Consider the following 12,057-nt stretch of genomic DNA (forward strand, 5'->3'; position numbering starts at 1 on the left):
AGTAAATTGAAGAGTGTATATCTAAAATGAAGACAAGAGTTTCAGAGTTAGGGACAAATTGTAGAAGCATTGTAAAGAACCACTCCCAAGCTTTGTCGTTTTCACTGTCTACAATACCAATTGCCAAGGGAAACACTTGGTAGTTACCATCTTGTGCTGAAGCTGTTAGTAAGCAACCGGCAAATTTACCCCTTAAGTGTGCTCCATCTACAATGATGACATTGCGCATGTGTTTAAGCCCACTAATAGATGCACCAAATGCGAGGAACATGTATTTGAATCTATCACCAATGGTTGGATCGTTTTCAGTATGAATATCTGCCAGTGTGCCTGGATTTGCAAGAACAAGTCTATTTAAATAATCAGGAAGCAAATTATAAGAACTCCCTGAAGATCCTTTTGCGTTTTCTTTAGCCACCTCCCTTGATCTCCATGCCTTCCAATAAGAAATTCTCACATTGTGATCACCCAGCATAACTTGAACTATCTCATTTGGACTTGGTCCCATTCCATTTTCAACGAACCTTGCTCTCATCAATTCTCCTATCACACCATGTGTAGCCTGCTCTTCGTATCCTGGAGAAATTACAAAGATTCAGTTGCAAATAGTAACATTTTACATATAACTTTGTGACAAGGCTCATCATAATCTTGTATTTTAAAAAATCAAGCATTATTGGATTATAACTGGTTTTATATCTATATTGTGTTGTCCCATGTATAACTCTTATGCGTACGTAAGTTCATTTTTGTTATATTGATCTATGGTAGTTATTAAAAATTACCAGCTCTTTCATCTATTGAACATGTATGTTGTAGTTGAACACGGCGAATTTCAAAGTTTTCCACATTCTTCAACTTAATGGCATGAACTCGCCACATGCACTTTAAACTGACACAACAAAGCACCATCCTGTTGGGCGAGGAACGAGTGTGTCTGAATCTGAATTTGTGTCGCAAAGCATAAAGTGCCATATGGTGTTTGAAATCGTCCCTACTGCTAAATACCCTTCCTTGATAAAGATGATCATATCCGATTGTTTGGTTCCCTACAAATTTGTTGATATTTAGTAAACAGCCAGTTGGATACTTAAAACATATTTTACATTGATATTGATATTTCACATTACAAAAGGTCGTTACACTTAGCCGTTTCACCATTTTTTGCATCATTGGTTCACAAAGAGAAAACGTTACACCCCGTACGGTATTTTACACAAAAAGACAACATGCAGCTTATTGATAGTTATTATTTAAAAGTCGGGACCCAACACACCGCTAACATCCTCGGCATCGGAAGAGGAATCAACGTCGTTCACCGAATCAACACGAGCAATGTTACTAGCGCTACCAACTCCAAGGCTGAGATTGAGACATGGTTCATTGATGCGAGTGTTAGAGATATCGGTCGCAATAGCTTCGACGTCAGCAGCCGGTGGAGGGGTAACCATGTAACTCTCGGCTGGGGTACCTCCTGGTTCAACGAGACAAAACATTTAGTCAGCTCTTAGGGTTTAAGCTAATATTACAGATTACTTGTAATACAAGAAAATAAAAAACTCACCGTTTCCAACATTTGCACGGTTGTTGGTGGCGTCCGGTATGATAGGAGCCAATGGTGAGGTTGGAGACAGAGTAATGATGTTCTCATTCTCGTTTATTCCATCGGAGGATCCGGTGTATGATTCATTATCGTTATCGGTGATAATTATGAGCGTTGGCGGAGGTAAAGCACTGACCCTCCTATTCTGTCCAATAGGATGACCTACAGTTCCATTGACATGAGGAGGAGTTGGGTGCACATACACCTCGTAAGTCAGTTCATCTTCCGACATCTCATTTGTCTCTTCCCAAACCGGAGGAAGGCTCGGAAGCACCCCCTGAGGCTGAACTCCTAAAGCTGTAGATTGGTGAACGGGAGGCGGGCCTTGGTGAGTTTGAAAGGCTCTGTCATACTCCTCGATTGTCATCGGTTCCCCATATAAGACCACAATTAACTATATATATTTGATGCGAATATACATATATCTAAAACAAACAAGATGTTATTAGTCATATTAATCAAAGCCTATTTAATATTTAAACACATCCCTTATCGGTTTCTTCTTAGTAATCTGGTTTATTATTACATTAACAACATAGCAACTTCTATAATATGAGGGAAAATTTAAATACCTTCATCGTCTGCACCATAGTTCGCTGGATCATCAGGGGATAAGGGAAAGCCTGGTTGCGTCTCGATGATGTCATCCACAGTGAGACGGTGATAGTAAACAGGAGGATCATCATCTTCACTGGGGATAGAGTACACCATTTCTATCTCGAGGGCCACACGGAAAACGACGAGAAGTTGTGGCTCGTTGAACATAATTTCCAAGAGGTGTTTGCTACACACTATCGGATGGGCTCCAACCAAATCTTGCACGTTTAAAACAATAATCAGATGTTAACACCTTGGACACAAAAATAAGGTATAAAGGTTTGAAAAAAACTAAAAGGATCCACAAACCTCTGATAGCTTGACGATGTTGTTCCTCGGTAACCCCTTCTTCAAGGTAGGTTTTCTCACCGATAGTGAAAGGGTAGCGACAGAGAAACTGGTATTTGGCAACTGGCTCAGGACCGCTAGTTACGTATACCACTGGTTCTGTCATGTACTCTCTCACGCTAGCTAATATCTCAACATCCTTGTCGCATGTGAGATTGATTGGAGGCGTTCTCGAAGCTTCAGGCAGGCGCATCCACTCAGGGAGCTGGTAAGTTAGAGCCACTGGTGTTAAGATTCCAAGGCAAAGCCTGATACGGATCATCTCAACAAGCCCCTCGAAAGAATCGGTCCCGGTTATCATTATGGTATCTCCACGAAATCCCGAGTCCTCTTCGAAAGTCCAAACCCCAGCAGCAGATTTAGACCAAAGACCTTGGACGAGCATAACGACTCTTGCCATCTGCAGATCATAAGTTAGATTCTGATTTAGGGTTTCGAAACTTATGTGTATTTATTCCAACCGTTCGATAACTATAAAATAGTAATAAATGACAAAAGAATAAGAGAGAGAGAGACAAACCTGGAACTTCTTGTTTGTACCCGGAAGATTTCTGCGAAATCTGGATTTTCTGTTTGTTCACTAAAAGTCCTTAACTGGTAGTCTCCATTTATAGCAAGAAGAAGTGATCTAACCATGGTTAGTTTACCATTTCCAGATAACCCAAGCATTTAATGCGGCCGAGAAGCTATTCTAGGGTGATGATACCCTATATGAGCTAACAAAATATCTCTGACACACTCCAATATTATATGATTATATGAAGAGCGTAACACGGACGATTCAATCGGTTTGATTGGGATTATCTCGGTTCTGGTACATTTTAATTGATTGGATTTCGTCAGTTCGACCCCGGTTTATAACTCAATCGGAATTACAGTTTCTGTGCGGTTTGGTCTACGTGTTTCGAGTTTTTTAGGAGACTTGTGGAGCCATGTCGTCTACATTTACACCACGCAATATTTTTCACTTTAATTAACAGAAGACATTATTTTCTCAAATCTCTTTCCTTCACAGAGAATACTTTCAATGGCGTCGACTCAGTATTCATCGTCGGAATCATCTTCTAATAATTCCACAACCCAAGGTCCTATGTGTCACTGCTCGCAATCGACAATTGCTTGCATATCATGGTCCAATGATAACCCAGGAAGGCGCTACTTCAAGTGCGAAGCTCACGGGTTTGTTGTTTGGATCGACAAAGAACGACAATGTCTCTGGCAGAAGCGAAGTTTACTTGAAGCTCGTGACAAGATGCGGCGTCAAACACACGATATAAACGCGCTGCGGGAAGCATTGGATAAGGCTAATGCTCAGGTCGCCGCTTTGGAGGTTTCTCGTATCACCGGACCAAGGATCGAGTTTCTGAAGGCGCTTGAAGAGCTTCTCAAACAGAACGTTAATGACTCTCACAAGAAATTTCGTAGATTCGTGGTCTCCTCCTGGGGAGGATTCCTTGTCGCAGCTGCTGTCCTCGTTTATGCTCTGAAAAAGTAGCTACTTTATGCTTGTTTGTATTACTTGTTATATTGTCATCCAATCGGTCTGTCTTTGTTGTTCCAGATAATTGTGTTTTTAATATTGTTGTAATATATTTGGATTTAATCCTTATTACGGTGTTGTCTAGATAGTACGTACATGTGGAAATCGTATTTGATCAAAATTTCTGTATCTATAAAATGTGTTCTGTTATATCTCAAGTTCCTCATTTCGTTGTTGAATTATTTTGAATCTATGAAATTAGTTATGATAGAGATCACTTTTAAAATCATATAATTTTGAGATCTTGCCCACATTTTAAACAACTGCTCAGATGTAACAATAGTTGTGTTCAGGTTATGATAATCAATTATTAGTTCATCTCACGCGCTAGTAAAGCGCTTTTTGTTTGAAACGAAGTGCAAGTTGGAAACTGGATAAGATAAACTGTCTTTTTCGGTGACACCTGACAGCTGCTCTCCTACATATGCCTACGATTGCATCAACTAGTCTCTGCTCCCTATGTATCCTACCAGATAGACGAAGCAGGAGAAGTCCGTAAATTCACTTTGCCATCTATGACCGACCACCCAAATTAGGAAGGTGTTGTCCTACCTCCCAAATAACTTATGCATTTTGGTTATCTACCTAAATCACTCTAAAATTTATTTATAATCGAAATACCAATATTCATGCAAAAGCTTGCGGCAGAAACAAATAGCCCCAGAACCAAAAGTCCATAAAAAACAGCGACTAGAATCCATATCGGACGACTTAAAACTACACCGGAATGACTAAAGAAAATACACATGAAATCTAATAGACACTAGAGACACATAACAAGTTCATCTATGCATGAGCCAAAATAGAAAACCTAGCAGACATTAGAACTAAGAAAAGACCAATGATCGGAAATTACCGCTGCTACCTATAGCCTGCCACCCAGTAATCTCCACTTCTGCAAACCAGACTTATCGTTGCTGCCTCGCACGCCAACCAATAAGACCACATACCGGAGGCTTCATAACTTGACAAGAGGAACCGCTGCTCAGTCCATGCACCTTGGATACATATACTTCTGAAAACCAAAGAAAGAAGCTCACCCAAACACCACAAATCTAAAGTCTTGCCAAACCGAACTTCTCCAGAATCACTCACGAGAGAAGAACCAAACTGCAAGCAACCACTGGAAACCTTACCCCTAGAAAAATGACTGCTAAGTTACACCCACCAAGCACTTACTCCCTTGGCGCAAAACAATCAAGACTAAAGATACAAGAGCTCGACAACAACTTATATGAGATAGACAAAGACACTGATAAGAAGTCAAAGGATATGAGACAGCTGAGACAGCAACATCAGGGAACACAACTGGAAAGCAACTAAGCAGATTTGACTTAACATATAACCACATATCTGAACCCGCAAGCACATCCGCTGCGAACCAAATCAAAGACCCGAGTCTGCATAAGTTACGCCAATCGAAACCTGACTCACCAGACCTCAGCTAAACCACATCCTATACTAAACCCCAAACAAGGAAACCATCCGGAGACATTAGCTGCTGCACTGAGGCTACAAAAAACAGAGATTCAACCCGGATCTTACCATCGAGCCTCAGCGACACTGAACGCCAAGGAGAACGCCCTTAAGCACAGAGAACAACGACGAGATCGCACCCAATAGAATCTCTCACTCAGATTTGACGATACCAGCCAAAACCTTCAGAGGAGACATAAAAACGAGATACAACCCCAATGACATAAAAGAAACGGAGGGGGCTGCTCCCGACGGCTGCGGCAAAGCCAACCGCCAGAGCAGAGACGAAACTGAGATGCGGCGGCGACCTTGACTTGAAAGAAAGGGAACTAGGGTTTTCATTATGTTATTATAAATTAGTAGTGAAAAAGACTTGTTTTACCAGTGACTGGTTTCATCATCATTGAATTATCAAAAACAAAAATCTTTAAACGGCTCAATGTACCTTCAAATTGAACAATCAAACATAAGTACATTAATTAGTGAGTCATTTAGTACATTAAATCAATAAAAAAATTTTGAACCACTCAATGTACCTTAAAATTAAACAATCAAACATAGTCGCTATTCGCTTAGTACATTCCGTAAGGTAAGTGGTAGATATTGGCATAATACTCGAAAGCAATGTTTTTAAACCCGACCCGGACACTGAACCGGACGACTTACCGGGTCGCTGGGTCACTGATTTGACCGCACGTGAACCGCAGATTAATAAATGAATTAATTTTACTATATAATAATTTATTAACTATGAAAATAAATATATAAAACTAAAGTTAATATTTTTTAAATGTTTTCTAAAACATAAAATAATAGTTTGGATATGTATATATTTTATGTTTAAAAAGTATTTAGAAAATTCAAAATACTTAACTTTAGTTTTTATATTTTGATTTTCATTTGACATACAACATATCAAAAGATAGTTTAGACTATTTAAAATTTTCTGTAACGAAGTAAGAGTTATGACATTTAAAAAAATCAAGATATAAAATTCATTAATATTTAAATGTCTAACGTGAATAATAAATTAAACTTCAAATTCAAAATAAACCAAAAGTAAAAAAATCATTGTAATAAATTATCAATAACAGAAATAAACAAACACCAAATCACATCAACTAACTTTGGTTCTCTACCATCGTTCACTGCATTTTCTTCAAGTGGCATAGTAAAATCTTCATTAAAATCCAAAAATCACAAATATAAAACTGAAATAGAAAAAATCTAATTTTTTCTGTCAGCACATAACTTCTTAATTGAAATTTTAGAATATAAAACATAATCTAAAATCTAAAAAAAAAAAAAAAAAAGTTATTTATTGGTTCAACTGGTGGTTCAACTGGTATCGGATCTCGGGTATTAGTGGGTTTTTGCGGGTTTTGCGTGTTTCTAAATACTGAATTTTCTGAAAAACCCAAACCGAATTTTTTTGGGTCACCGAGTTTACCGGTTCAACCGCGGGTCTGGATCAGATTTCAAAACACTGCTCGAAAGTAAAAGAAGCTAATCAAGTCGAGCTAAAAGGGTATTGAACTGAACAATTCTGAATTCTGAACTGTTCATATATCTTTATACAAAAAATATCAAAATACCCAGGAGTTTGAGTAAAAACCGAATAAAATTTAAATACGTAAATTCAAATTTGTTTGCAAACATATAAATTCAGTTTCTATATTTAAAAATATTATTGTATATTAAATTTTTAAAACAATCAACTATCTAAAATTATTATTTATAAATTAAATATTTATATTTAATATTACCCAAAAGAAAAATTATATCTGAAATATTCTAAATTATTTATATCTAATTATTCAAAATTTTAATCTGAAATATTCAAATAATCCAATATTTAACCTAATTATCCAAAATTTCCCAAAGCGATCAAGACGAACTAAATTTCATTAAAACTCAAAACAATTCATATATGAAAACCAAAAGAACCAAACTAAAGTATACAGTAAGTGGAGAGAGAAGTAAAGGTTTTTGTATAATGGACTTTTGTAAGAAAACTCAACAAGACATGCTTTTGTCACAAAGCTTCCATAGTAGGCAAAGAGTGAAGAAGCGATGTGCAGAATCACAATCTTATTGGGATATTGTATGGCAAACTCACATTTTTAAAACAACAAAACATGGGAAAAGGAAAGCCTCACACTCTCTGTAATCTAAAAGCTGGCATAAAAACCACATGGTGAGTGATCGGTACTTGAACCAAACAAAGAGTCTCTGAGTCTAAACACCATCTCCACAAGCATCATCTTCAAGCAGTTTGAGCAACCGGTTCATCAGATGCTTCAAGCCTTTCAAAAAACAAAAATATAATACATGTTCATTAGCCACTAATCTTTTATGCATAAAGCCAATACATATACACAGGCCATTTTATTATTAATTTACCTTTCGATTCCTTCCCCAACCTCAACTCTCAGAAAATCCACAACCTTCACAGGAGAACCCACCTCCTTGGATAGATTATCCACCAGCGTCTGTGCAATATCACAGATTTTTTAAGAAAATTTCATAGCCTTCACCATTCAACAAGTAATGCACATACCTTTATGTTAATAGAATCGTTCACAATGAACTTTTGCTCCATCAGAGCAACATCTTCGAAATATTTACGGAGACGGCCTTCCACCATCTTCTCCACAGCCATCTGAGACTTGGCTGTGCTCTCCGCCTGTTAATAAGACAGTTTTTGAAACTCATGTTATGTAATGTCTGTCTGCAAACTACAGCTCAATGAAGTGAAGGTTGACCTGAGACTTGAGAATCTCCCGTTCGTTTGCTAATGCTTCAGAAGAAACAAGGTCTTTGCTTAAAAATAAAGGCTTTGCTGCTACAACATGCATAGCCAGTTCCGAGCCTACACGTTGAACAGCCTCTAGCTGCGTGTTTCCACCTTCTACTTCCAGAGATACAATCCCAGCTAGACGACCCAACCCTATAAAGATTTTTGATACCATAAAAATCAAAAGTTAAGAGATGAACCATGAAAAAAGAGATTAGTAACGAACGACAAGGAAACTAACTACATGTTAACAGTTTGTTTTGGTACCTGGTTGGGGACTTGTGTGGAGATATGCAGAGAGGACACCTGCTGAAGATTTTGACATTAAGAAACCTCTCCTAAACTTGACGTTCTCTCCCATAATTGCCGCTACTTCTGTAGCAGCGTTAGAAACTGTGGTTTCGCCGTTCACTTTTGGATGGTCGAGATTGAGCTTCAACTCCTGAATGGCGGCATTAGATGTGAACATTTGATATCAATATTTCCAGATTGCGAAGGACATAAGATATATAACATGGGGGCAGGATGTTAAGGATACAAGAGAGAACAAGTGAGTACATTGAACAACTGACCTCAAAAAGCTCAGGGCCAAAGGGGAAGACACCAGGAACTTGCTGAGAACTGTTTTCAACCAGTAAAGCACGCTTTGCCATAGCTAAAGCCTGCAAACATGTTGATTTTATAAGAGCAGCAGTTAAAAACAAACGTAATGCTCACTTTATTCAGAAGATTGAATAGTCAGTACAGTAACAATAAAGCAACCCAAGTGAAATAGCTAATGGCACTAACCAAGTACTGGAAGATGTCGTTCCTAGCAACAAAGTCTGTCTCACAGTTCAGTTCGATAACAGCAACCTTTCCTTCGTTTTGGGCAACCGCAAGCATACCCTCTGCAGCTGTCCGTGACGACTTTTTAGAAGCCAGTACTTTTCCTCTCTTCCTCAAATCCTTCTGAGCAGCCTCTGTGCCAAAAATCGAAAACACCCATTTGAGAGCACACGAAACAGAAAGAAAGGTGCAGCAAGCAATGCTTACCAATGTCCCAGTTACATTCAACAAGAGAAGCCTTAACATCCTTAATAGGAGCACTAGTTCTTTGCCTCAGTTGCTTGATGAGGCTCATCTGGTCAACTACAGCAGGCGCCTCCGAACTAAAACTCCTCATGAAGTTCGCGAACCCACGAACAGGGTTAGCGTATCCAGAAGGTACAGAGCTCCTGTACTGAGACAGACTTTCCCATTTGCTTGCCACAGTAGTAGAGTACTCATTTCCACAACCGAACCTACGACTAGCACTATAAACAAAGACTCCAAGGGGTCGTCTCGCTGCCCTAGCAAACGCCATTTTTCGCAAGAACCTGATGGATTTATAACCAAAACTAATCAGGAAAATGAAACATCAGTAAACGTTTGTGACAACTCTAATTAAAAAAAGAAAAAATATTCCAAGAATCTGCAACTACTCTCACCGAATCAAAATGAAACTCGGACAAAAGTTAAAGACTTAAAGTATGTCATATGAAACAGAAGCTTCTTCCAACTGTTTCACTTATACCAAGAGGTTTGCTTGACTAGTTGATTTCGAAAATCCAAAATCTAGAAATGATTCATAGAGCTTTTTTAAGGATATGGAGAAAACAAGAACCGTTCGATAGGTATACCGCTAAAGCGAGAAGCGAAGAGTAAAATTGTCATTTTCATTGCAGAGCATCTAAGAGTATAGACGGAGACTCACCGAGTGTAAAAGTTGTGTTCTTTGCGTTACTAGAAAGAGATCGAGATCATAGAATAGCTCAAGAAATGGAGCGTACACGGCGATGAGGGATGGATTGTTTGATAACGGAGGAGACGACGGCGATGGGTTTTGTAATATTTGGAAAGGGTTCTAACTTGAAATGTATATGGGCCGATTACATGGCCCATTCAGACACTTTAACTTTCTTTATTTTGTTTTTCTTCGATAATAGAGTGTGTTCTTGGGCATGGATAGAACTAGGGCTGGAGATCATTACTCGATACTCGCCTTATACTTGTGACTTGATTCGTCTTGAAAAATTGAGTACTTGCCGTTAGCAAAGTAAGTAATAAGTCAAAAAAATTTATTACTTGCAAGGAGAAGGCAAGTTTTAAGTATCGTTTTATTTTTTGGTACTTGCCTCGTTACTCGTTACTTATTACTCGTTCTATAAAATACTTGTTACTTGCTAAATAATACTTGTTACTTGTAAAAATATTTTGGAACATCGAAATAAAATGGAGGAACAAAATAGAGGAACATTGAGTTTTATATGGTCTTTCAATATTTTGAACGCTTATTTTCATTTTTGTCTATTTACTTGAAAATTTATGTGACTTTTGGAAATTAAAAATTTAGAATGTGTTTTTTTTATGTAATCAAGAGACAATTACTTGGTTTAGCAAGTAACAAGACAAAGCAAATTACTTGCAAGTATCAAATTTTTTTTCCAAGTACTTGATAAAACAAGTACTTGTTTCAAGCAAGTCAAGTATCAAGTCGTAAAAAAAATTATTCGGATAAGGTAAGGCAAGTCAAGTAGCAAGTAACCAAGAATTGGCAAGTACTTGCCTTGTGCCCACCCCTAGATAGAACCTTTCAACTAGATAATGATTACTAGTTTCACATATCATATCGCCTATGGTAAAATTAGCCAAGTTTTGTACGTTCACTTGAAATCTCAAAATTCGAAAGGTGGTCCTGGTTACCTTCAATAGACCACAGCTGGTCCATTATGAACCATATCACTCTGATTTTATGCCATCACTAATAAGATTTGATAAAAAGTCTGGATTTTCCATTTTGTTATTCATTTTGTGTTGCAGAAAGTAAAGAATCTTTAGATACCAAAGACAAGGTCATAACCAAGAAGATGGAGCACCTTCTTCAGCGAGCAAGAGACCTTAAAACAGACACAAAGATTTGTATATATTTACCCTTGAGTCTTGTACTTTTGACAGTACTAACACCAGATGCAATGAAACTGAGCAAAATTCGCAAGAAAAGTCATTTACGAAAAGAAGAAAAAAATTCTTTAGAATCAAAAATAATAATTTTGAACATCTTTTAGTTTTTTTTTTTCGAACTGCCTTTCATATATTAAAATTTAAAATAAAGATCCTTTCGTTTAGTGGTGGATGAGATTCATCTTTAGGATAAAAGCTCATATCAACTACTGTATGTATGAAAAAAAAAAACCTAGTCCCTTTCTCTCTCGAAGCAAAAGGCGCCGTCGTCGTTCATCTTTGTTGCTCCGGCGGTTGGCGTCTCTTGCCACCGTCGGAAGCGGTTCTAATTTTTTTCTTCTTAGCTTGGCGGATCTCCACTTTGGACTTGCGACGTTGAAGGTTTGGGTTGCGATCTGGCTTCAAAGAGATGTTTTGTGTGGTTATTTGGTCAGATCTTTGTTCGCTCTCGCTGGATTGGAGAATCGGCGGTCTGAGGTAGCGATTGGCTTCGGTGAGGTGGTCGTTGGCCTGTTGGTAGTGGTCCGACACCGGTGAAGTTCATGGGCCTCGTCTTGTCTTGATTTTTTCCTGTTTGCAACCTTTTCTTTGACGTTTATAGTATGGTGAAGTTATCTTTATTTAGACTAGTTTGAGGCTGTGGTTGCTTGTGAAAGGCTTTGTTGTGAGAGCGTGTGTCTGTGTTTCTACCGGATTGCTTGGGGGGGTCTGCTA

At 38.1% G+C, this 12,057-nt stretch overlaps 1 protein-coding gene and 1 long non-coding RNA gene across 3 annotated transcripts; both read right to left on the minus strand.

The window, feature by feature from the left end:
• Nucleotides 1–4,729: 4,729 nt before the first annotated feature.
• On the minus strand, nucleotides 4,730–6,361 carry LOC117128003. Its single transcript, XR_004451074.1, has 2 exons — nucleotides 5,634–6,361; nucleotides 4,730–5,198 (listed from the first exon to the last, which is right to left on the minus strand). It is a non-coding gene; the product is annotated as an uncharacterized LOC117128003 (long non-coding RNA).
• A 1,147-nt stretch (nucleotides 6,362–7,508) lies between these two features.
• LOC103833903 (elongation factor Ts, mitochondrial) lies at nucleotides 7,509–10,343 on the minus strand. Of its 2 annotated transcripts, none has more exons than XM_009109947.3 (9): nucleotides 10,097–10,343; nucleotides 9,397–9,719; nucleotides 9,151–9,323; nucleotides 8,934–9,023; nucleotides 8,629–8,803; nucleotides 8,330–8,514; nucleotides 8,125–8,250; nucleotides 7,968–8,056; nucleotides 7,509–7,870 (listed from the first exon to the last, which is right to left on the minus strand). In XM_009109947.3, the coding sequence occupies exons 2-9, from the start codon at nucleotides 9,704–9,706 to the stop codon at nucleotides 7,831–7,833; spliced, it is 1,188 nt and encodes a 395-aa protein (XP_009108195.1). In that variant the 5' UTR covers nucleotides 9,707–9,719; nucleotides 10,097–10,343; the 3' UTR covers nucleotides 7,509–7,830. The 2 variants fall into 2 exon arrangements, with proteins under 2 accessions (XP_009108195.1, XP_009108196.1); XM_009109948.3 differs by having other exon boundaries at nucleotides 9,397–9,740; nucleotides 10,097–10,230.
• Nucleotides 10,344–12,057: the final 1,714 nt, after the last annotated feature.

The sequence above is a fragment of the Brassica rapa genome, chromosome A09, assembly GCF_000309985.2.
Source record: "Brassica rapa cultivar Chiifu-401-42 chromosome A09, CAAS_Brap_v3.01, whole genome shotgun sequence".
NCBI classification, from domain to species: Eukaryota; Viridiplantae; Streptophyta; class Magnoliopsida; order Brassicales; family Brassicaceae; genus Brassica; species Brassica rapa.

Bases quoted from the DNA above. Each gene is read 5' to 3' on its own strand.
- LOC103833903 (XM_009109947.3), bottom strand. From the start codon at position 9,706: ATGGCGTTTGCTAGGGCAGCGAGACGACCCCTTGGAGTCTTTGTTTAT. The intron at 9,324-9,396 runs GTAAGCATTGCT...TTTTTGGCACAG, and splicing joins TGAATGTAACTGGGACATTG to AGGCTGCTCAGAAGGATTTG. The intron at 8,251-8,329 runs GTCAACCTTCAC...TCTTATTAACAG, and splicing joins GGGAGATTCTCAAGTCTCAG to GCGGAGAGCACAGCCAAGTC.